Raw genomic sequence first — 24,233 nt, 5'->3', positions numbered from 1 at the left:
AGTTAGTCAACATCGGCCCTGCCTCTACATTCTTACAAATACCTCGTGGAATAACCCATTGGAAATTAGCATTGTTGAACTAATTTAACTTTCAAAAACATTAAAAATACAATTGAGATAAAACTTATAAATAATATTATTACCACAGTTAGAATGTGTAAAATTTGAACAAAGTTTATCCTTTATATCTTAGTGGGTCACATCTGTTGAATGTTTATATCCTTAACATGAAATGCAAATGATAAGAGCATAGTATTTTTCCAATTGCATGAGGTATTTGTTCGCATATTTGTCATATAATTATGCAAACCTACATCACACTCGTGGCGCACAGGCCGATAATATAAATCGAACTACGAACATAATACTCAAACATGTCTACAAGAGTGTAGCAGTCCTGTATAAAAGGGAATGTATGTATATGTATACATACTTGTGCAATTGGACGTTCAAATGTGTTTTATACATTTTTAACGCAAGAAAATAAGTCCTTTAAAGGAAATCGTTTGAACGTGCAATCTGGAAAAGCAAACACAATATCTGTTGTATGGATTTAATACGTATATTATTTGTTACAGAACATTCGTTTATAGACTATCGCTCAAATCGAATGAATTGTTTAAACATTAAAGTTATAATGTTGTAAATGTTTGTATATACATATTTAATTGAATCAGTGGCCTTACCTAGTGTCTTGTAGGAAATTAATAAAATTATATCTTCAATGCAAATGTAATAATATATAAACTGCATAATGTTCTTTTTTTACCAAAGAATCACAGTTATCTCCAATTTGTAACTTAATTGTTGAAAGTGTAAATTCAGTGTGATAATTTGAACCGATAGCTAAGCGTCTGCCCGTCCTGTCCGATTAGACGAGAATGTCTATGTAGTCAATAAGTGGAAAATGAATTTATTGAACATGTCGAGATTTAATTTAGAATTACTATAAGTACCTACCTATATTTACGGAAGTAACTACTTTAAGTAAATATTTTTATATGGTTTGTGTGGTGACACAAATGTTTTATATACTATATGAATCGGTGCCAACGTAAATATTGTTGTAATTTGTTATATAGTGATATAATTTTATGATGTATCGTTGACTCTGGTAGCACGTCGACCGTTCGGAGCGCGCGTGCGAGCCGCGCTTAAATGTGAGCTTTAAAAGAGTTATTTGCAATCGTTGTTCTATTGGAAATACAATTTGGAAAGATTTACTCGTTTGTTTTATTCAATCAATCACATAATATAATATACATAACGATATTGGAATCGTTAAACTTCATTCATATATATCTATATACAAACAGCTGCCCAATGGATAAATTATTGTAATGTTAAAATTATCAATGTCCGCCGGACAATATTATTATAACAGCGAGCGAATAGAATGCCGCCTATGGGTAATGCACGAGTAATGGACTACTATCAAGCTTGTCAAATTAAAAGTTTTTGAGCGTTGCAGAACTTCAGTATCGATAAATGACGCATCTTACACCTGTCTGTCTCTAGCGCTCCTAACGCGCACCATCGTTTTTAGGTCCCGCGGGCAGGGACTTTTTAATATCACAAAGCTCCTCACAGAAACGTCAATAACCTAATCTATGGCGTAACTTCAGTCTTGGTTGTGTCGTAACACCGCGTCATCGGTATCGGCAGTATCGGCCGCGTCGTCAGCGTCGTCGGGCAGCAGGCGCTTGAGGCGTGCGGCGGGCGCGGCCAGCAGCGCGCGCGGCGGCCCGCGCTCCGCCACGCGCCCCGCCTCCAGCACCACCGCCGCGTCGTACCGCTGCAGTGACGCTATGCGGTGCTATATGTACCGTAATATTAATGATATAATACCATAATAAAATGTTGGATAGATATAATTGAAGAAATAATTTTCACTTCGACATCACTATTGCGGTACAGTGGGTTGGACACATTTAAGCATTTTTGAAACACTATACATAATATATAGGATATATGATAGTAAACATATTAAAATAAATAAAGCATTTATTGACCAAAATGTTACTTAGGGCGATTATTTTTCTGTCATGAGCTATGACAATTATATTCGCATTCGTGTCGACATAAATAACTTTGTTGCAATCTTCGTGACCTTCTTACGTATGTCAGCCGTAATAAGAAATATATCTATGAAAGTTATGATACGATAAGGGTAGAGCATGCAGGTAGACGTTATATTGCGGCAGAGAAAACCGTAAAATATGGGCATCTGAACGTGTCGTGAAACAAGGATAGTTTTATTAAAAAGTTATTTCAAGTAATATTTTTGTATGTATATTTTTAGTTCGAGAGGCCAGGACATATTTGATTCAAAAATAAATGTATGATTTTTAAAGAAAAATGAAAATAATAAAGATAGTCAAGATGGAGTGGAAGACAGTATAGCAGATGTGTCTTACCGCGACGGTGATGAGCGTGAGTCCTGGCGCGGCGGCGGCGAGCGCGGCCAGCAGCGCGCGCTCGGCGGGCGCGTCCAGCGCGGCGGCGGGCTCGTCCAGCAGCAGCGCCGCCGCGCCGCGCGCCGCGTGCAGCGCCGCCCGCGCCGCCACCGCGCGCGCCGCCCGCCCGCCGCTCCAGCCGCGCCCGGAGCCCGCGCGCCCCACGCCGCACTCTGACAAACAATACTTTGTTCAAATTTCGTTAATCCTTTTTGTCCCCTATACACCCTGGGTACACCACCAGGGCAACCCGACTAGGTACGTGTTTCTTAATGAGTATATTTATATAGCCTAGTGTTTATTGATACTATTATTGATTTTTAAGAACTATCAGATGTATATGATCTTTTAATTTTAACTTATAAACGAGTGAGATTATAAGGATTCCGTTTTACGATTTTTCGTACGGCACCCTAAAAATTTAGACAATATATTGTTTATAAACCCTCAATTTCTTTACTGCTAATTTAAGCTAAGTAACATCTTTTCTGTTTTTGAGTATGGAAAAATATTTTGTGATTATTTGACAATATATTAGGCTTTTTATTCACAATTTGCGTGAGGTTGTACATACCTAGCCCAGCCGGTTGAGCGTGGACAAAGTCATAAAGTCCCACAGCGCGCAAGCTTTGCCAAATTTCCTCATCGGTATGCATGGCGAGCGGGTCGAGATTTTCTCGCAGCGTCCCAGAGAACATGATGGTCTCCTGTGGGAGCACCACTATACGGTGACGCAATGCCCTGAGCGGCACACGCGTGACGTCATGCCCATCGATTAAAATTCGCCCGCTTTGTATGGTCGTTGCACTCACACATGATAACAATAGCGTCGATTTGCCACTGCCGCTTCGACCGCACACGGCGACCTATAAAATGAGCAGTTAACGTCAAGTTATCAATTAATAATAAATAATGATGCTACTTTGTAATTTCAAAACTATTTTCTAATGTCTTATGCAGCAATTGTGTGTACGTTACCAATTTATGCACGACAAAACTTAAATAGTTAAAAAGCTTTTATAGGTAGTTGTTTTTGTGTGAAAGATAAATAAAATGGATTAATCGTATAATAATATAATCATGTAGGAAATTATTTATATAGGGTATTTTAATTTATGAAATAAATAAAAATAACATACAATTGTGTATGGACTGATAAGGAACGCGGGATGGTTAAATTTATCACAAGACTGCAATATAAATGATACGATAAAATACATTATAGAAACGTTTTAACTTACCTTTTCACCTGATTGGACCGTGAAATTAATATTTTTAAGTACCGGAGGCGACCCCGGTTGAGGTTGTATGGTAACATCTTGAAATTCTATTTTCCCGTTTCTTTCCCACCCGGCCGGTACAGGACCTGAAATATATCTTAGATTAGTGAAATTCAATCGATAGGACGTAACGTAATACGTTAACTATTATTAAATATGGTTTAGGTACATTATTCATATTTAAAGAAACTGATATACAAAAATATAAGAATAGAAAAAAAACAAACTATACTACTAATCATCATTTGAATAATGATGATTTTAATCAGGTAAGTCAATTTAGATTTCCTGCTGGACATGAAGGTAGGTACATAGGTGCTTACAGTCATCCCTGTAGTCCTCCTGCGGCGCGCGGGTGTCGTGCAGCAGGCGCTCGACGGCGGCCAGCTGCAGGTGCAGGTCGGCGCGGCACTTGGCCAGGTGCGCCAGGTACGCGGGCAGCAGCAGCGCGTAGGCACCCGCCAGCCCCGCCGCCGCGCCCGCGCCGCTGCCCGCGCCAGCCTCCGCGCCACTCCCCGCGACGGTATCCGCGCAGCTGTGCAGCGCTAGTGCTAGTGACACGCACACGCTGCCCGCTCCCACAAGATCCTACATCCATGACTAAATGTTAGCAGTAGGTAAAGCAGGTTCATGGATACTAATATTTTTCTGAAGCTACTATTAGATTTGGATAAGATTTGTTAAGCGATGCTATAAAAGCAAAATGTACCTACCTAATTGACTTATTTAGTTTATCAAAACATCTTCATTATTCGAAATAAAGTTGTTGCCAAACCAAATGTTATATCTTTTTAATCTGCGATTGTTTAATATAGTGTAAATCACAGAAATGTAAGAGACATGCATATTGTGCATAAGTGACATTTCATCTTTTGGAAGGTCGAACAATCAGCTGAAGGGGGCGGTCGTAAGCATAAAGCTATGGAACTTTTGCTAACGTCGAAGGGTTCGGCTATCGCGCAGTTTTGCCATGATAAGTTTGGTACCAGAGTGAGTCCGAGCCAGCGGTTGGCGGCGTTGAGCAGCAGCAGCGCGGCGTGGTTGCGGTCGAGGCGGCGCAGGAAGGCGGCGCGCAGGCGCGGCTGCAGGCGGCCCGCGCGCACCGTGCCCGCGCCCGCGCTCGTCTGCGCCGCCAGCGACAGCGCGCTCGCCGCCGTGGTAGCTTCCTCGCGCTGCAACTCCCTGATCAACCATAGGTCTTGCTTTAAAATACATTTTATCTTTTCTGACACAGAATCGCAATTACTTTTATTAATGGATATATTTTCTAACTCGCCAAGAGATGGCGCTATATCACTTTCAATGCCGATAATAAGTTTTGAAATTCAAGGTACATTAATGGATTGGGAATATTATAAAATTAGATTAATTAATTTCCTTTTATCTAGTTTCTTTAGTCTTTAGTCTTATTAAAATTATAGTCGATCTAATTAAACCGTAATACCGTACCAACCGTAAAGAATTTAGTTTAGTTAAATCATTCTATTTAGGTTAGGTACCTTGCGTTTCGCAAATAGATGTCTTGCAACACGATGTAGGTGACAAACGCTGGCACTGTAGCGAGTAGCGACCACGGCGAGACCACAGCGTTGACGACCATGGCTGCTCCACAGAGCAAAGCTAGTTGAGCCCACCGACTCACTGCTGTTGGTAGTTTCTGTGAGAAGTAAATTTAAACTAAATTAATAATAAATTAAATATGATCGTATGTACATTGTTATTTATACATTGTTGGTATAGTCTATGTGAAACTAATTAAATAAACAGTTCAAATAAAATCAGTACATATCCATATACATAATAATGTATAAGTAATTTATAGAGTAGGAAAACGTGTTTTTAAATTTGTTAATTCGAAATCGCGATATGATAACCATTCGAGTATATCTCATATATGTATGTGTAAGCAGCTAATATAGAACATCGTACACGTCTTCTTTAAAAGCTACGTATCACACACAATCACTGAAAAAACATTTTGTTACGTAACGTACAATATACGTAAAGTTACATGACAAACGAATGGTATCGTACCTTATCAACAACGAGCACGTCAGCGGAGAAGCGGTGCACGAGCGCGCCGGGCGGCTGCGCGCGGTGGCGGTGCAGCGGCAGGCGCAGCGCCGCGCGCAGCAGCCGCTCGTGCAGCCGCCGCCGCGCGCGCCCGCCCGCCGCCGCGCCCGCCGCCACCGCGCCGCCCGCCGCCGCCAGACCGCCGCAGCACAACGCCGCGTACGACCGCACATTACTCCACATCTGGGTACGCATATGGGATTAGATACAACTTGCCTTAGTAAAATATCTTCCATATTTTCGGATGAAGTCAACTTAAGATCGAATGTTTGAAAGAAAAAGTAATGCCATAATTTTAATAAATGTAATAAGTTATAAAAATCTCGCCGAATACAATTTTCAATAATGATATCATGAACATGGTAAAACCGTCACTCGTCAATTCCGGAGACACTAACCCACACCACTGATCATCTATAGTTGGTCTCAAGTAACACTAGATACCTCCTATCTTGGTAATCTTGGTCGATTATACAAATGCATGAACGGTAAGAGTTTTTTAGGTGGACTACATGCTTTTAGATTATGAGATATTAAACCCCACGCTAATTATGGGACACTTAATATTGTCATTGGTAACATATTTTTCTTCTACTGACAAAACCTGTGTATAAGTATAATGATTTTACCTGTTCATCGGTGAGGGGTGTCCGCGAGTTGTCAGCGGCAACGCGCGAGAGCCAGGCATCGGCGGCCAGCGCCAGCGCCTGCGCCGCCGCCGCCGCCGCCCAGTACGCCGCGCCCCACCACCCGCACGCACGAGCGTACTCCCACCATATAGCGCACTGACAAAATACATTTATTGACTTAAGTCAATCCTAACTTAAATGAAGTTAATCCTAAGTCTAAGTTAGTTTTACCCGCACGCATGAGTGTAATCCCACCATGTAGCTCACTGATAAAATACATTTATGTTCCCTTTAGTTAGGATTAATTCTAAATTAGTTTTACCCGCACGCACGAGCGTCATCCCACCATATAGCGCACTGACAAAATACATTGAATTAAGTTAGTATTAATCCTAGGTTAGCTGTAATCCTTAATAGAATGGATTTCCGCAAAGTAACGCCTGATACAATTATCTAATTAAATTTACTTGCTTTTTCACGTCACTTGTTTTGGGCTAACTTTCTGCAGCTGAACAAGAGATGGCGCCACTAGTGTTCTGGATGACGCTATTGAAGTTTTCTAAACATCCCCAGTCGTTACCCATGTAAAATAAATTCGGCTGGCGGGAAATCCACCACTTCCAAAATTTTATAAAGTACAAAAGCAATCAGAAGGTATTACATTTGTTTCAACTTTCTAGATAACCGGGTATACTGAATAGCTCCCGGGCTCACATCTTCTCGCAACTTTCCACATAGTCATTGATTTTAACAATTGTTAAATTTTTCCAGAATCGCTTGAACAATATCTGATAATTTCGTAGCCGCAACGTCTATTTTCTCTATATTTACACCATGATATTCTTTGTGCAAAAATAAGTAAAGAAATAAATATAATAAAATCCGTTACTAATATAAGTGCCACGCTCTAAAAAATAAAAACAGCATAAAATATACACATCTATGTTTAATAAGTGATTATTTTTTATAACAAAAATAATCATTTCATTTCAATATCGCGAAACCTAAGCATAACTAAACATACTTATTGAATATTTTTATGTTAGGTATAATTATTTCATGGCACTGATTAGCATAGACATATGAGGAAAACAATATCTTATTGTAATGTGAATAATTATCATATAAATCACACCTTCAAGTCTATTTACAGATTTATTCATGGACCAATGAAAATAAATTAGTTGTCATAAAAGGAAATCCTTCGCAAATGGTTACTAGATCATGCCTAGAACGTACCTCATTTAGAACAGGTTCGTCTTCTTTGCTCTCGGCCGGCTTCTCAGGAATGCTTACGGTAGTGGTCTCGACCCCATTCGAAGTCAGCGATGTGAATGTAGAGTCCATTGTAGGATCTTCTGTAGTATCTGTAATAATAACGATAAATTAGTGCAAAATGTAATATAAAGTCTATATATTTAAAATCCTTCTAATATGTACCTATATGTACCTAATCTTTACAATTACAATAGGGAATATGCATGTAATTTAGATTTTCTTGATATTTCCTCGGTACTTTATGGTCCTGAAATTACATCCAAACATAATGTACTAATACTAATGATAAAGTCCGCTCTGAAGTTGTTGCGAGCAGGTGTAGTCATACAATTTGTTATGGCGACGCGATTCATTTCTATATTCAGAGCTACTATAACTTTGTAATGACTTGCAGATCAGCTACATTTAGCATCGGCGATTGGCGTTTTGGCGATTGCATCGATGCTACATCGCGATTTGGCGACGACAATCGACAAATCGCAACCAGAAAATTACTATAAAAAACACATGGTCATGGTCCAAACATATGGTCGAAAATCTTTACCTTACTCAGTCGGGTCAAATAGCTTTTCTTCATAAACTCAATTATCCAGATTTTCGACAATCCGATTGCCGTACGACAACAAACATTTTGCTTAATCGACTTTCTACTAGAGTAGTATCATGGCTAATTATGATACTACGATTCCTTATTTAAGTATGTTCTACTTTGACGTGCAGCGAAAATATACAATTAAAAGAAACAATAAAACTTGATACAGTTACACTTGCAGTGATGCGATTGCTTAGGATATAGGTACACATTGTCAAGAACGTAAATACAATAACCAAAATAAAATATTAACATAATCATTTCTTTAAACAAAGTAATCCTTATTAACTTTTAATTATCAAATGACATTTAAAAGTGTGAAACCTTTATAGCGATGTTTATTTTTTACAACTGTGAGGGTGGTCTACTGATATTCGTACGGTGTAGAATTCGGCTACTTTGGACACGGAAAAGCGTGGCTAAAATGCGGGTTTAGGTCACAGAGTGCTATAAAATTATTTACCTAAAATTAATATTTGTTACAGTAAATGCAAATGTTAATGCGATTTTGGAGATACTTTATCTGTTTCCTTTAATCTTACACCAATTTTATCGTATTTTCGCATCTTTTGAAACAAAAAAAAACACTTTGTAATGTGTTTATAGTAGTGTTTTTGCGCAATAACTCTAGGAAATATCTATAAAGTGGTTATTTAGCCTTTCTCGTGATTTAAATAGCGATTAAACCTGAGACCTTAAATAATAACTATATGTGCATATAGTTATCAACACAAAACACGCTCCGTGATGTCATTCGAAGAGTAACACTAATAAAATTGTTTATATTTATATGTTAAAACGAAGTGATATGTGATTTAAAATAATAAAATAAAAATGTGCATATTCCCTTTTATCTTCAAGTCACAATATTTTAAAATTACGATTATTTTGAATTCACATAAAGGACATTAATAATGTATTATTTTATTCGTTCATTAACGACTTTAGTGAGAAATAATCATGTCAATCTTTTAATCTTTGTCTACAAAAGTCCGACAAGTTCTCTAGGCACTAATTTTCACATTTCGAACTTTGAGAGACAAAAATTGGTTAAGACTTATTATAACTAACGGACAAAAGAGACAATAATTAAATGAAATACAACGCACCATTATTCTGATTATCCGTGGCAGACGTGTCCGATTCAGAACTAATTAAGCGGCGCAAGGTTTTAGGTGTCCACCTGAAACAAATGAAATTAACCTTGCTTTTTATTTAGAACAAAAACTAAGACAGGGCTTATCATTAACTACTTAGTTTAGGAAGTAATTTATGTGTTTTCAAATTGAGAGGAAAGTGTTACGTTTTTATTTTTCCTCGTATAGTTAAGCTGGGCATGATCTCTATTTTATTATAAAAGAACGCTTTATAATTTTACTCAAATAGGTACTTTTAATTAAAAACCTACCCCATTTTTTTGTAGTTAAAAAGATTATAAGAGTACCTACGTTACATAAATCGTAGTAGTAATTGTAGTGGTTCCGGGCCCAGAATAGGGCTACGGTATCCCCTGCCTGTCGAAATAGGTGACCAAAAGGGGGTTTCTGGGGTTGCGGACGTCAAGAGTGGGAGCTCGAACCGTTCGGCCAGAAACCCCGGGATGGACGGAGTTATGTGTGGCTGCTTGCGTTCCATTGGAGATTCCGGAGTCCTCTACGCAGCGCCGAGGACGGCCACCGGGGGGGTTTTAGTGAGGTAAGAGTCCCACATAACCCTATGTCGCTCCCACGCCACCGGGTACCTTTTGAAGGTTTCTCCCTCGTCAACAAAAAAAATGCGTTATTGAATAAATATAATATTTTAATCAAAATTGATACCTAGGCAGAGTGCGGTGTGTGTGTGGGCGCAGCAGACGTCGCAGCACCACGTTCGATGCATCCACGCTAACTGTGCGACGCACCTCGCGACGCCACCTGCATAATCACTATGTTAAAGATATCTCTCAGAATATCTAAGATAATTTCTAGTAAAGCTTTCGTCGAACCATTACGGAAAAGTAGATTCTATGTCGAAGGTATGAGGAGACAATATACCTACTTAAATTTTGAATTCAGTGTACCGTTAAAACAGTTTGGTAAGTATAACTAATTAATTTAATTTTAAATGTACTTACCATACGAGTATTTGTGGATGGATTGGTATATTTAAAACGAGTAGTATCAGTGTGGAACAATATATATGAAATAGTTAAAACCAAGTTCTATTTGTCTTCCTGTATTAGGATAGTATTGTGAGCGGTTAAATTGATTTTCTGCATGTAAAGATTTACAGGAAGTGGTTTAGGTAACTTTTTACCGCAAAACTATTTCGCGATTTTACGTCAAAGTTAAACAGGGAACGAAAGTTAATTATAAGAGTTAATTAAAATTGTTTATATTATTATATATTATATTACTTAATATTAATTATACCTAATTTACGAAAATGTATAGGTATGTTAATACCTAGAGGTAAGTATTCTATTCGTAAATCTTATATATATAGTAGGTCTGAGAATCGGCTACTATCTATTTTTCATACCTCTAAGTGATAAAGGTTGTTCACCCTTACCATTTTTTTATTTATATGGCAACACAACGTTTGCCGGATCAGCGAGTATAATATACGTGACTATTTATTTAAGAGTCAGTTTGTGTGCCAGAAAGTCAGTGTCAGCGCCCTAGGGGATAAAAAGAAGGATTTGCGTTTAGTTACTTGGAGTTGTGCATCGATGGCGGCGGCGAGGAGAGTTGCCGCGCGAGCGAAGTGCGCGTGCGGCCGGTCTTGCGCCAGCTGCCGCCCGCGCATGTCGGCACCTCCGCCAGCAGGTGCGCGCCCGCCGCCTCGTTGATGCCCACCTGCATTTCATCACATTGTTAATATTTTCCACAGGAAAATCTTTTCTTTTTGATAACAAATTCCTTGGGTAGCTTTAGATGCAGTGAGAAGAAACTCGGCCTCTTCGGCCTTCGAACCTCGGAACGAGGGACCCGTGGTTCAAATCCCAGACAAGCACCTGTGATTTTTCAAAGTTATGTGCGTATTAGAAATTTATTATCACTTGCTTAAACGATGAAGGAAAACATCGTGAGGAAACCTGCAAACCAGAGAAACCAAAAAAAAAATTAAAGGTATGTGGTCTACCAATTCGTACTTGGCCAGCGCGGTGGATTACGGCCTAATTCTTCTCATTCTGAGAGGAGACCCGTGCCCAGCAGTGGGCCATTAACGGGTTGATGATGATTCCTTGGGCGGCAAATTCGACTTATACTTGGGGGGTATTTTTAGGGAGTTGCAAAATTTTACAAATGACAACATTAACAACGTTCTGCTTTCTATATTGCGTAGTTTATATTACTTACAGAAGTTTAAGTATTTTTTTCCACTGATTTATTTCTGGGTGACAAATTCGACCTGAGGCTTGGATGGCTACGTCCGCCTTACGCTACTTATAAAGATATTAAGTAGGTAGGAATATTCCAAAAATTCACAGCTTATCCTTAATCTTTAAGGGTATGATCCACATGGACCCAAATTTAAAAGAAAATTGTAACGATTTATACCAAAGGATATACATACTTTATTATCAAAAGGTCCTAAAATAATTATATTGACCTCGCGGCAAGTGAATTCTCCTATACCGTAAATCGAAACACTTGACGTATGCTCGAGGAATAGTGTCAAAACATTATTCGACGTAACTTGAAACGACATAAATCGAAACTACGTAAGTCGAGGACTGCCTATACTTTAAAAAAATTGAAAGATTCCGAAATTACCGTAGCGTCATCGGAGATCCCCCGCTGTATCTTGATGCGGCTGAGCGCGCGGACGAGCTGCAGGCGCTCGCGCGCGGTGCCGCCGGGCGGGCCCGCGCCGCCGCGCGCCGCCGCCGCGCGCGCCTCGCCCGCCAGCCGCGCCCACTCGCCCAGCGCGCCCGAGCTCGCGCCGCTAGGGGGCCCGAACCCGCGCACGCGGCCGTCTTCCATTACTATTACCTGCATCAACAAGGTTGACTAGAGATAACGATCCTTTCATATGAGATTGACTTTGAAATCGATTCCAATCGAATTCTGAAGAATCAATGCCCAAAAATATTGAGGATTAGAGGATCGATTTCCTAAAATTCGATCTTCGATTATTTGTTGCTGGTGTGAGAATATTTTGGCGATAAATGAAAAGGTCGATCAATTGATCGACCACTAAGATCAAGGAAAAAATGCTCCATATCGATGGAAAAAGAGGCTAAAGCAATCGTTTTCCCGGTCATGACGGAGATACGACTCCTTTGTTTACCTTGCGTGCGGTAAGGCTCTGTCTGATATTATTTATAATAGGAAAATAAATATAAGTTTCATTTCTGAGGGCAAACTGGGATAAACAGTGTATACTTATACCTATACCTATTAACAAAACATTCTTAACCCTAAAAGGTATAAAGAAATGCATTTTTGACTATAAAAAACACAGATAAAAAACAACACAATTAAACGACTAGCTTTCAAGCTTTTAGATAAAAATGGATGTTAACAACGTAGCGCTGAATGCTGCACGTGAGTGCACCCAGCCACCTACAATTTATTGCGACTTCTACTTATAGCAAAACAAGTAAACAGGACTGAATGCAACCCACTTTAGTATGTAGGTAATCCCGTAACTGGAACAAAGTTACTGTAAAGAAGCCGGCACAGCATAGGTACATAGTTAGTCTCTTTAGTTTAAATGTTTACACAACTTAAGAAAGATTAACTTTTACTGCAAGAAAAGGGTCAATCGGTTTTCCAAGGCACGAAGCCATAGGAAGCATAAGGGAAGAACTGTTTGTTGGACTTGGAAAGTACCTTTCGGAATAAAGATTGTAGCTACTGCTTATATCGGGTATAGATATGAATTGTTCAAGAGTGAGTGGATGGACGAATCCGAAACGATGTATAAGGAAAAGCAATAAGATATTTAAAGGAGTTGCAAGGACGATTAAAACGAAAACTACAAAATTAGGTAGATTAATAAAATAAATATTAATACCGACAGTTCAAAATCGGCAAACGGAGGAGTTCATTTAAACAACAAAAAAAACACATTAAATATTATTGCGCCATCAATTATTGATGTCGCTTATAAAAATCAAGTTTAGTTTTTAAGAAAAATGCATTTTTTCCATACCTACTTACATTTTCATATTAAACCATAACCAACCAATTCGTTACCTAATGCATTTTATTTCAATTGATTTTAATACACAGCTGTGATCTAAGTACGTTTTTATTGTATAGGTAGACCTAGACCTATGCTAATTAGGATTGATAATATTGTCATGCTCTATACAATAGGCAAAGATCCGTGAAATAGATAGGCCAGTGTGAATTAACAAAATATAAAGTATTTTCGATAGAAGTTACCAAATCAGCGTAGTGCAGCAGCTCGAGCCTGTTGGTGGCGAGCAGCACGGTGCGGCCCTTGCGCGCGGCGGGCAGCAGCGCGCGCGCCACCACGTGGCGGGCCAGCGCCGCGTCCAGCGCGCCCAGCGGCTCGTCCAGCGCCAGCAGCCGCGCGCGCGCGTACAGCGCCCGCGCCACGCACACGCGCACGCGCTGCCCGCCCGACAGCGGCGCGCCCTGGCTGCCCAGGCGCGTGCTGTCGCCCTCTGCAGAGTTATTGCTTATCACGTTGTAGCAGTCATAACTATTATCCAAGCATACAATGGTTGTCGGACATTTTAAATGCTAAAATCTTAAAAAAATTGTAATTAGTATATGACATGAGGTTCAGTGTTGGATGAAAGGCGCCCAAGGCGTGTAACGTGGCCGCCCATGGACATTTGAAACCTACGAAGTTGAATATAGATATGTTTCTTGAGGGCTAAATTTAAACTCATATTCAAATAATTATTTCTCATATTCCTAAATACAAACTAAAAAAAGGAAGGACTAAAGCTACTAAAAGCCGTTTTAAAATTAAGTAGGTACACATTACTTTTTAAATGGACTCTTAGCAATAATAAACAAAATTTTTAATTTGAATTCTAGCAATAAGTATAGAATTAAGTGATAATATTTTAAAAGGTAAATGAACAAAAATAGCGCCACCGAGGTCAACTTTAACAAATCAGAAACACTTTATTATTTAATGAATGCTATTGCGATATTCATTTGATTTATTAACCGTATTAACTACGGTCCGACTAGATATACGTACAAAATATACTATATTAAATACTTATTATTAAGTCACTACTATTGTTTGCAACATTATTTGTGTGAGCGGTTCCATACGTCACCGCAATGTTATCGTCGCGCACATCGCGATTGTTTTGCATGTCATCTTTGAATACATCCTCTAGCTGTGCATAAAAGTGATTCAGTGCTAGTTTTATAGTCAACGTCCGCACGTACCATAAATTCAGTATTCACGTTATGAATCCGGCAGTCGGCATCACAATCACAAATTTATTGATGTGCGTGTCATCAAATTGTATGTTAATGGGTAGGTATGTACTATCATAATGTTAATATACTCGTATAGGTTCACTATTCGAAGATTATAATCGTTTTATTTAATATTACATCGTTTTATGATATGGAGAAGTATCGCTCAATCGGCCATCGAATTTACCATTCTTACTTCATATCAATTCAAAGAAGAAATTCGTAAACTACGACACTAGAAAAAGGAAGAGATAGATCTATTATTTGTATATTCATATATCTTTCATATTCTTAGTAATAGTTTTGTTGTATTGGTGTATCGTACTGGTGTGTTAATAGGCACTTAATACATCATTAAAATAAGACGGTTAGCCGTTAAGACCAATTAAATTTCAATTACATTCCACCAATCCACATTCTAGTACCAAAGTTCTCTCACACTGGTAAAGTCGTCCCCAATGTCCCCTATATTATGTAGTAAAAGTGTGTTTATACCAACCCACTTTCACAGCTTCGTACCGGGTAAAAGTTGTAGGTCGGGACGCAAGCCGGTGGCTCGCAAAACATGCGCGTACCGCTTCGGGCACCAGGGGCTTTCCATCACCACGTTCTCCCGTATCGATCCTTCTAGCAGCCAGGGAGGCTGGCCCGCATACCATATTGAACACTTTCTAGTCAGGAACAGAAATAACTGATTATTTCTCGTCATCATATTTTATCATAAGTACAATATTTTAATGGAAAAATATTTATTGCGATTTAACTTTTATTCGCGTTATTAATTTTAATAAAGTATTTGGCATCAATAGCAAAGCATGCATGCACTAGGTCGCTGTGATATACCGTAAGTGCGAGATTATAAACCAAGAAAATTTGATATAAGAAATAAGACGTGCAATCAAGGATGTTTTCAGGCAGAAATATGTATTACGAAAAATTTAACTTGCTGGAAGTAAAAAACTTCAATTCACCGCATCTATGAATTTGCCGCATGCATACTGCATAGTAAAAGTAATCGTATGCAGGGCGCAAGTGAAAGTCTGAAATAGCTAGAGAGGAACCACTTGACATTACGACGTGATGCTATATGCGTCACGCCGTTACAAGTGTTATTAGCTACAGCAAGTAGATTATTAAAATTCTACTTGCATACAAGTCACAGGTACAGGATAATTTGAACCGCGACCGCTTGTACTTGATTTTAGAATATAAATAGGTCTAAATTAAAACCACACACAACTATCAATTTATTCTCACCCATTAATGCTGACGTCACCTCGTTCCAAATGCATTTCTCCGAGTACCGCAGACAATAAGGAAGATTTACCGGAACCAGTGGAGCCAACTATCATTATTAATTTTCCTAAAAGAGATTTATTGCGAAATAACTTAACAGTGTAGGTAAACATATTTTATCTAAATTTGAGTCACTGACATCAGTAATGTTACCTGCTGGAATTTCTAAATCATCAATGTCTAGCCATGTGTTGTCCTTCATCTTCCAAGAGAAAGCTGCATTACGAAATCTAACCAAGTATTCTAGTTCTTGTTCCATATTGCAAGTGTCGTCATCCGAAAATTGTTCTTCAGAGTCTAAATTGACTGCTTCGTTTTGTACTGGACGTATCATTTCTCCTTCACTGCTGTCAGCACACATATTATTACGTTTTAAATTATTAACTCGCATCTTCGGTATAGTTTGCGGACAATAGTCATCATTATTATCTTCCCGAACGTTGCTTGATTCTGGGAGTTCCAAGAAGTTTTTTATCCTTTTTGTGCTGACCTGAACAGACAATTAATTCCTTTTATTTACTGGTAGTGACACGTCAAGGAAAATAATTACCGTAATATTGATACCATTAATTTACTTCCTGCTTACCATAGCTTGAATTATCATTAGCACAGTCACCGGCAAAATAAGAAGTGGTATGGTTAATTGATTGAACAGCGCCAGGCCAGCTAATACGTTGACTGTAGTTAAACCTTTACTGTCCTCTAGAAAGTAGTATAACGTAAATGTTATAACCGTCACGAGTATCGTAGAAACTTGCGTTGTGAAAGCTGAAAAATAGTATGTATTATGTACTAAGGTTACCTAATCTATTAATTAAGTGTAAGACTAGTGATTTTCTTACATGTATGTTTAACGTGACACTCTGTACATACGTACTTAGAAATCCCCAGTATATAGAATCTTTATTAAGCAGTTTAAGTTCAACTTCTCTTAGCTGTAATATTTTTTCGTTGAACAAGTCCTCCCACACGTATAATTTTATAACGTTTATGCCTTGCAGTATTTCCGAGATTTTCGAGATTCTGTGGTCCGTACACTTAGCGATGTGCTTGGAATTGTCGGAAAGCTTCTTGCCAATGAAGAATTGGAGTGGTGTGATTATTAAAATGCTAGCAATAGTGCCTATTATTGCGCTTATTCCAAGTTTATTGTACAAGAGGTATAATATGACGGTTACCTAAAACAAAAAAATGTCTTTGTAAAATATTGTATTTAATTAAGAAATACAAACTTTCATTATTATACTCGTACTTACTTTTAGCGGTATAGCCCACACGTAATGACAAATCCAAACGCATGACATTATGTTGTATGTGTCCTGTGATATCAAATTAGTGAGAAGTCCAGGCTGGGTTAGAGTCTCATCTTCTGAAGGATACAAGAGCGGAATTTCTTCGTCAGAGGCAGTCTCTGTCGGTGACCACGATGCCAGGCGCATACATTTATCATACACCATGCTCTTAAATAATAATACAATATTATTAATAACATTATCTTGAAAAAGTATAAGATTTGTGCATGTATGTACAAATGGTCCTTTATCTTATGTAATATATGTTACCTGTAAAGCTGTTTTCAGTCGAGTCCCTTCGACAGTGACCAGGTGTGTTGAATTTTGCGAGAGAAAAGCTTGAAGAATCAGGGCTAACGTCACGATGAGTAACATTACGTATCCATTTTTTGAAAATTCCTCAATCGTTACTGGAGAATTGGAATCGTATGACGTGATTGGGTTTTCCATAAACTGAATAATAACGGCCAATCCTAATGGTGGAATTACTCCTATTAAATCACCAAATAGCTTCATGACGCCGGCAATATAAAAATTGGGCCAGATTATTCGAATAAAGCATTGCCACATACTCGGGCCCTTCTCTTTCGTTCCTGTTATCTGAATTGAAAAAATACATTTTATAGATATTTCTGAAAAATGTGTAATTTTGGTAAAAAGCACAAAAAGGCGTGTTAGACAAAGCGAAAAACAAACTTACCTCTTGTTTATTATATATCCTCTTGAACTTTTGATAATACTTGTTGGACCGCTCCTCTTCTGGTAATTCGCCCAGATCATCTTGTTCTAACCCAGTTTCATAGCCCCGATAAAGTAGAGAATTAAGCCAGAAGAAACTTATTTTTGAGAAGAAATGTGTTTTGTTGTGGCGATAAGTAATGTTGTCCGGTGCTGGTGTTGATTTTTGGCGGATTTGCAAGCGTTTTGATACCTGAAACGGTAGATTTAGTAACATAGACAGTTACACATATGCCTAACATAACTCATAAATAATAAGTTAATAAAAATAAGTAGTAAGTACATTAATTCTATGTCAGAGTTACGCTTTAACTATTTCCTTAAAAGTTATATCATATAATTTGAATCGGGCATCAGATTCGCTGTTTTCAAGATTTTTAACTTTTAATACTACATTTTATTCGCAGATGGATTGCTATAAAGTCATAAATTTTTACATGTTATTCAATATAAGTATGTATAATAATGTGAGTCGAGGAGCGGCGCCAGACGCGGAGTGTCTCCGAGACCGACGTCTGGCGTCGCAGCTTCCACACTAGTACCTAATATAATAAGAGACTCGACACGTCTGGCTTTATGAGATTTATACGCTTTAATACTTTTATTGCGGCAAATGTTCGGAGTAACATACCCATTAATAAAATTTGGACCCGAACAGGTCAATTAAATCCAAACGAATGTTGAGCACTTTACTGTGTATTCGGTCAGTCAACCGACTTGACTTCGCGCATTAGGAAATACCTAACAATGTAATATATATAAACAATACAATATAATGTGTTAGAATATATAGAACAACATACAAAGCTAACATATAGATAATGAATTGGGAGCCAAAACTAATAAAATGCCCGATCGTTTCTCATTTCATTTGTACCCGTATTTTGCACGACGGTTGATATAGAACGTTTCAAATTTAGTTCAATCATATTCCAGCGGGTTCGCATAAAAGCGAAGGACATTCCCAGCATCCCGTTTTCTACCGCTTGCCTCATGCATCATGCACCGTTTATGATAATTATTGATGCCATTCTTCGCACTACATATCGGAATAATATGCTCGTTTCTGCATTACTTCGTAATGAGCGGTCTATTAGCATTCGACTTTCTATTTACATACATTACCTGCTCTAATGTCTTGTCACCACTAATTAATGATGAGAACATTTAGACCTAAAACCCACGTACCTTTAAGTCATCATATTCGTGATTTTTGTAGGAATTTTCTTAATAATGAAATAAATATAGTATAAAAGCGTTCAATTTTGCAATAAATTACCTCGTCATAAAAACATATGCAGTCCACTCCGCACACACACAGAGCTAACAACGTCGCTAGAGCGTGTATGTATTTTTCTATGCTCATTAATGATGCTCCTAGCCGCATGTGTTTGTATAAAATGAACGCTGAGGAAGCCGTTGAAAGCAGCCAGTATAACGCCAGGTAGAGGATGGGCGCGGTGGATCGCCGAGTCCAGAGGGCGACGTGGAGCGCTGCGGCGGCCAGCCAGGCCAGGGGAGCCATCAAAGATGCCACGAGGTGAACGGTCTCGTAGGGCCGGAGAGTCGCAGCGGCCGCGCCGCAGCACCAGGTCACTCCGAGGGCAATGCTCGCTACACCGCGAATGTTTTGAGCTCTCCAATTGTTCTGATAACTGTTTGGCGATATGAACAAAATATAGATGAAACTCTTTAATTTAAAAATTCTCACAACTTACAAAGTAATGTACTAACGAAAAAGGACAATTACCTACCCTGTTTTATGTTAAACAAAATGTTAAAATATCGGTGCAATGTAGGCAGTTTGGGGTTCGTTATTAATTTAATAATTCGATATCAGTTAATTATTTATCTAATATTCTAAAAATAAATAAACAGGTTTTCTATTTTATCAAGGAAAACGTTATAGTAAATAATGGTTTACAAGTATGTTTAAGTCGCAGTTAAATAAGCATGTAATAAAAAACTGTACCAGTTCTGTCTTTTGGCTGCGCAGCAACATATGAGGGCGGCGGAGATGGAGGCGCAGTACAGATGCAGGGAATGCAGCGCGGCTGCCAGCGCGTGCGCCTCGCACATGGAGTCATCACGATCGCAAACTGCCTCCATTCTTCGTGGATATCCTATCCCACACTACCTTTTGGGTCATATATAATATTCGACTTACTTTTTTGTTACTTTAGGGAATAACTTCTTGCACTCATAATCCTATTTATTCTAAACCGGGACACAGATTAATGGTTTATAATCTACGCGAGTTTAATTAAGTAATAATTAATTAAAATATCCAACTAGCAACCATAGTATTGTATTTACTGATTAGAATAATAATTTGTACTACATATAGTTCAATTAAAAATTATTGATATTGATTGATTTTTTTTGTCCGTACTTATTCATTTTAAAATTAATTTACCAGAAACAAGAATGGGTCAGAAGCAAGCAAAACACTTTAACAGTTTATACAATGACAAACATATGATGGACAAGACTTTAAAGGTTATTTGGGGACAATGGCTTCGAATATTTGTAAGAAAAATGTCGTCTCTAAAGGATCCGCCTCCGATACTACCTACGTTTTAATTTAATTGCAATGTTTTGATTTGACCGGCGTCGTACGTACAACGTACGTACAAAACGTACCTATGTATAATATAAGTAAGTAAATAGCCATCATACTTACTTTTCGGGGATATTAACGAGGTTAGCAATTCAGGAAGCTTGCATGCCCATTTAAGTACATCTTATTAAACTTTAAAAGTGCTTTTATTTCGTTACAGAAGAGAAACGTAGCATTTTTGTAAAATCTCTAAATAATTGGGTGAAGGTTTTTAAGTCATTGCCCGAAAAAGTTTGTAGAAGGATTATGACTAAGAGTGACGTCAATTTAAAATATTACCTGGCTTGCTCAATAAGACCTGTGTTTTTCCATCTCCAAATTGTTTTAGTGTTCGTCATTCCTTTCTTTTTGTGAGAAATGAGACGTATGAGAGGTGTGTGTTTTAAAAGTAGGTACTTGTAACAGAAATACATGTAACACATGTAACAGAAATAGCAAATAGTAAAATATAGTCTTCCCAACCCTGGGAGCCAAGCAGCCCATGGAAGTCTGTATCAAACCACTGAGTAAGACAAGAATTATTTCCGGAGTAAATAGCAGATGCTCGTCTGCTTCTAACGATTGAGAAGGAAGTTATTTGTCTTACGGGTGTGTTCTTTTACGGTGCATAATAGCAGTGTAGTAAGGTGATAGAATCCTTTGTGGTTCTACTCCGGAATCACCAACGCCACACCCATTTAAGCCTAATAAGAATAGTGCAGTGCTGCTGTGTTCAGGATTGTAAGGGGTGACAAGGGCCATACGCTTATAGGAGGCGCTACAACGTAATCCTCATGAGTAGCCTCATCTGTTGCCCGCCTTTAATAGGATTCTAATCTATGTAAGCAGTTACCACTTATCATCGGCTCGACTGAATAGTAAAATTAAATGAAAATGAAATATAGCATTTGCTGCTAAAGGGCAACAAAGATGTGGTGGATGTGATTGCTGCCGCTATCAAACCAGACCTTTCTGTTGTTACAATATTTTTAACGTTAAAAAAATGCGTCTTGTTTGGTGACTCAGTGTGTATAAAGTATGGTATTTTAACGTGTTCTAGATTCTTTAAATTTTGTGGGTTAAGATAATAATGCTAATAACTTGCTAGTAGGTAGTCAGGGCGTCAGCGTATTGAATTAACATTGAGGTAGGTATATCAAGGTAAATGTCCACATAACATCCTTTAAGTAGAACAATACGTTGGTGCCGCTTCATAAAAGTTAGCCATATAGGCGCATGAAACGTACTATTTCATGGATCAAGTAAGTTTAGGTAGGTAGCTATAAAATTAATAGTTATGCGACTGGCCTCGATAGTTACGGGGTCACTGACGGCGATAATTCTTTATATTATGTGTTCTCTCGATTTACATAAAATATTTGGAAAAGGGCTAGTACTTCCTTATTTACCTACTTACATTCACATACGTAAATCAAGGATGTTATTATACGAAAGATGTCTGTATTTTTGCATTAATTCATAGTTTTGTATATAATTTTTTTTATTGCTGTTTTAAGTGGTCATAGAAGAATAGTTACAGCTGAAAGAGCTACGTCATCACTTCGTAAATAAAAAAGTACATATCTAATAATATAATGTTATGTAAGTAATGTGTAATCCGTATTTAACAATAAACATCGATACTCACTTTCAAAAAGTAAACCACTCCAATGTTTTTCTGCGTTATGCCACTGAAGTAATTTTATGTTTTAAACACCGGTATCGTATAAGCAATAGTTTAATACAGTCCATTGTATTCAAAACTGCTAGTTTAAATTTGATGGCCCTGTGCCACTGTTTTTATTAGCAGTTATTATTACGTGCGCATAGAGGAGGGCCGGAGGAGCGCATCGTGGCATCCCAGCGCAGCGCCGACAGCGACCGGCTCGCGCGCCGCACACTCGCGAATAACTGACTTCTATGTCGTACAGTTGAATGAAACTTGTGTCATAGAGTCTGCATGGAACCTTGTCGCGCTGTGCACCATAGGATGCCGCGTTACTGGACTGCCGCTTTACAACAGCAGTGTGTGTTTCACTAATTGGCTGGCGCATTTCAATTAAAACAATTTATATAGATCATTGCAGTAGGTATGTTATATGAGGTGATGGCCTTCCGATAGGCGACCATCAATTGTGCGGTTTTATTGTTACTGTGTTTATGCCATAATTGCAGTTAACAACGGCGGAACGATTAAGCATTAGTTTTAGAATAGCACGGATTCGTCTAGGATCTATTACCTACATTTCGCCCACCACCATGCATCCAAGATTTATGATCGTTTTTCTTTTAATTTGCAATCTAGGATGCGATTCAAACGCATAAGGCATTTAAGCCTTATCCCTGTAGTCCGGTACCAGAATAGCGACTAAATGGGTGTTTCGGGGTTCAAGAGTAGGCGCTCGAACTGATGTTATGTGCGGTCACATCCTGCTGTGAACTGTGAAGCAGTGATAGCCTAGTGGTTAAGAAACTCCGCCTCTCGATCGAGGGGACCGAGGTTCAAATCCCAGGCACGTACCTCTGATTTTTCAAAGTTATGTGCGTATTCGAAATTAATTATCACTTGTTTAAACGATGAAGGAAAACATTGTGAGGAAACCTGCATACCTGAGAGATTTATAAAAAAAAAATCTTGAAGGTATATGAAATCTACCAATACGCACTTGGCCAGTGCGGTGGACTATGGCCTAAACCTTATCATTCTAAGAGGAGACCCGTGCCCAGCAGTGGGAAAATAATGGGTTGATGATACTGCTGTGAACACCAGACCGTGTGGCAAGCGTATGCTCACCTGGGCAGAGCCCGACGGGGCAACGTTCTAAGAGGACTCCGTTTGCGTTCCTTTGGAAATCTCGACCCTTTACGTTGCGCAGAGGATGGCTACCGAGGGGGTTTTAGTGCGGTAAGAATCCCACATAACCCTGTATCACTCCGGCACCGGGTACCTTTTGAAGGTTATCCCCCTCGTAAACAAAAAAAGGGTAGTATCTAATTATACCTAACAGGCTATTTGATATATAAGACAATGGGTAATTACTGTATACTATATTTAATACACGGGCTACAGGAAAATGATGTTATAATAAAACAAGTAAGTATATTGAAAAGGTATTGAAAACTAGCTTTTTGGTAAGGCCATTTTGATTTTCGTAATTTTCTTCGAAAACTCTTTCGTTTGATACTCATATCACGGGAGGGCATAAAAAATAATTTGTCCGCTATCATGGGGCGTCAGCTATATTACATTAGACTAAGTTTGACCGGTTGGGGGTTAACTGGTTTAAAATTCAGTCGCAAGATTTGGCCTCACATACATACAAAGCAATACGAACAAAATATTTTAAATTAATCTTATAAAAAAGAAACAGAGTGAATTAATTGTATGTAAAGTTACAGGAAACTATTTTCAGTATTAGTATATGTTCCTAGGTAAGTACTAGGATCTAAATGATGTTATACCAAGTAGAATATATTAATAGTATGAGGAAAAGTTATTTTTAATTGACGTAACCAATATAAAATTAAAATGTAAGCCTTGTCTTTAAAAATAGGTTAACTTAAAATTTAATAAAATTAAATACCGTTTAAATAAA

General features: G+C 38.4%; 1 protein-coding gene across 1 annotated transcript; it reads right to left on the bottom strand.

The window, feature by feature from the left end:
• Positions 1 to 1,470: 1,470 nt before the first annotated feature.
• Positions 1,471 to 22,570, bottom strand: Sur (Sulfonylurea receptor). Its single transcript, XM_073087739.1, has 26 exons — positions 22,286 to 22,570; positions 20,011 to 20,175; positions 19,318 to 19,693; positions 18,001 to 18,231; positions 17,571 to 17,900; positions 17,265 to 17,468; positions 16,886 to 17,186; positions 16,595 to 16,776; positions 16,162 to 16,498; positions 15,970 to 16,075; positions 15,232 to 15,383; positions 13,687 to 13,931; positions 12,067 to 12,285; positions 11,003 to 11,145; positions 10,126 to 10,221; positions 9,418 to 9,491; positions 7,678 to 7,805; positions 6,439 to 6,594; positions 5,771 to 5,992; positions 5,236 to 5,393; positions 4,723 to 4,918; positions 4,060 to 4,324; positions 3,698 to 3,822; positions 3,031 to 3,322; positions 2,418 to 2,629; positions 1,471 to 1,816 (listed from the first exon to the last, which is right to left on the bottom strand). Exons 2-26 carry the CDS (start codon positions 20,145 to 20,147, stop codon positions 1,622 to 1,624), a joined length of 5,082 nt encoding a protein of 1,693 aa, XP_072943840.1. The 5' UTR covers positions 20,148 to 20,175; positions 22,286 to 22,570; the 3' UTR covers positions 1,471 to 1,621.
• Between the last annotated feature and the right edge of the window lie 1,663 nt (positions 22,571 to 24,233).

The sequence above is a fragment of the Epargyreus clarus genome, unplaced genomic scaffold, assembly GCF_041222505.1.
Source record: "Epargyreus clarus isolate Ecla_fem2 unplaced genomic scaffold, WU_Ecla_fem_2.2 ptg000026l, whole genome shotgun sequence".
Lineage (NCBI taxonomy): Eukaryota > Metazoa > Arthropoda > Insecta > Lepidoptera > Hesperiidae > Epargyreus > Epargyreus clarus.
Note: the sequence above shows the minus strand (reverse complement) of the source record. Positions and strands in the feature narration are given on the sequence as shown.

Excerpts from the sequence above, each read along its gene's own strand:
- Sur (XM_073087739.1), bottom strand. The coding sequence starts at position 20,147 with ATGGAGGCAGTTTGCGATCGTGATGACTCCATGTGCGAGGCGCACGCG. Across the intron at positions 18,232-19,317 it reads GCATATGTTTTTATGACGAG|GTATCAAAACGCTTGCAAAT; the intron begins GTAATTTATTGC and ends CTACCGTTTCAG. Across the intron at positions 10,222-11,002 it reads CCATCGATGCACAACTCCAA|GTGGCGTCGCGAGGTGCGTC; the intron begins GTAACTAAACGC and ends GTGATTATGCAG.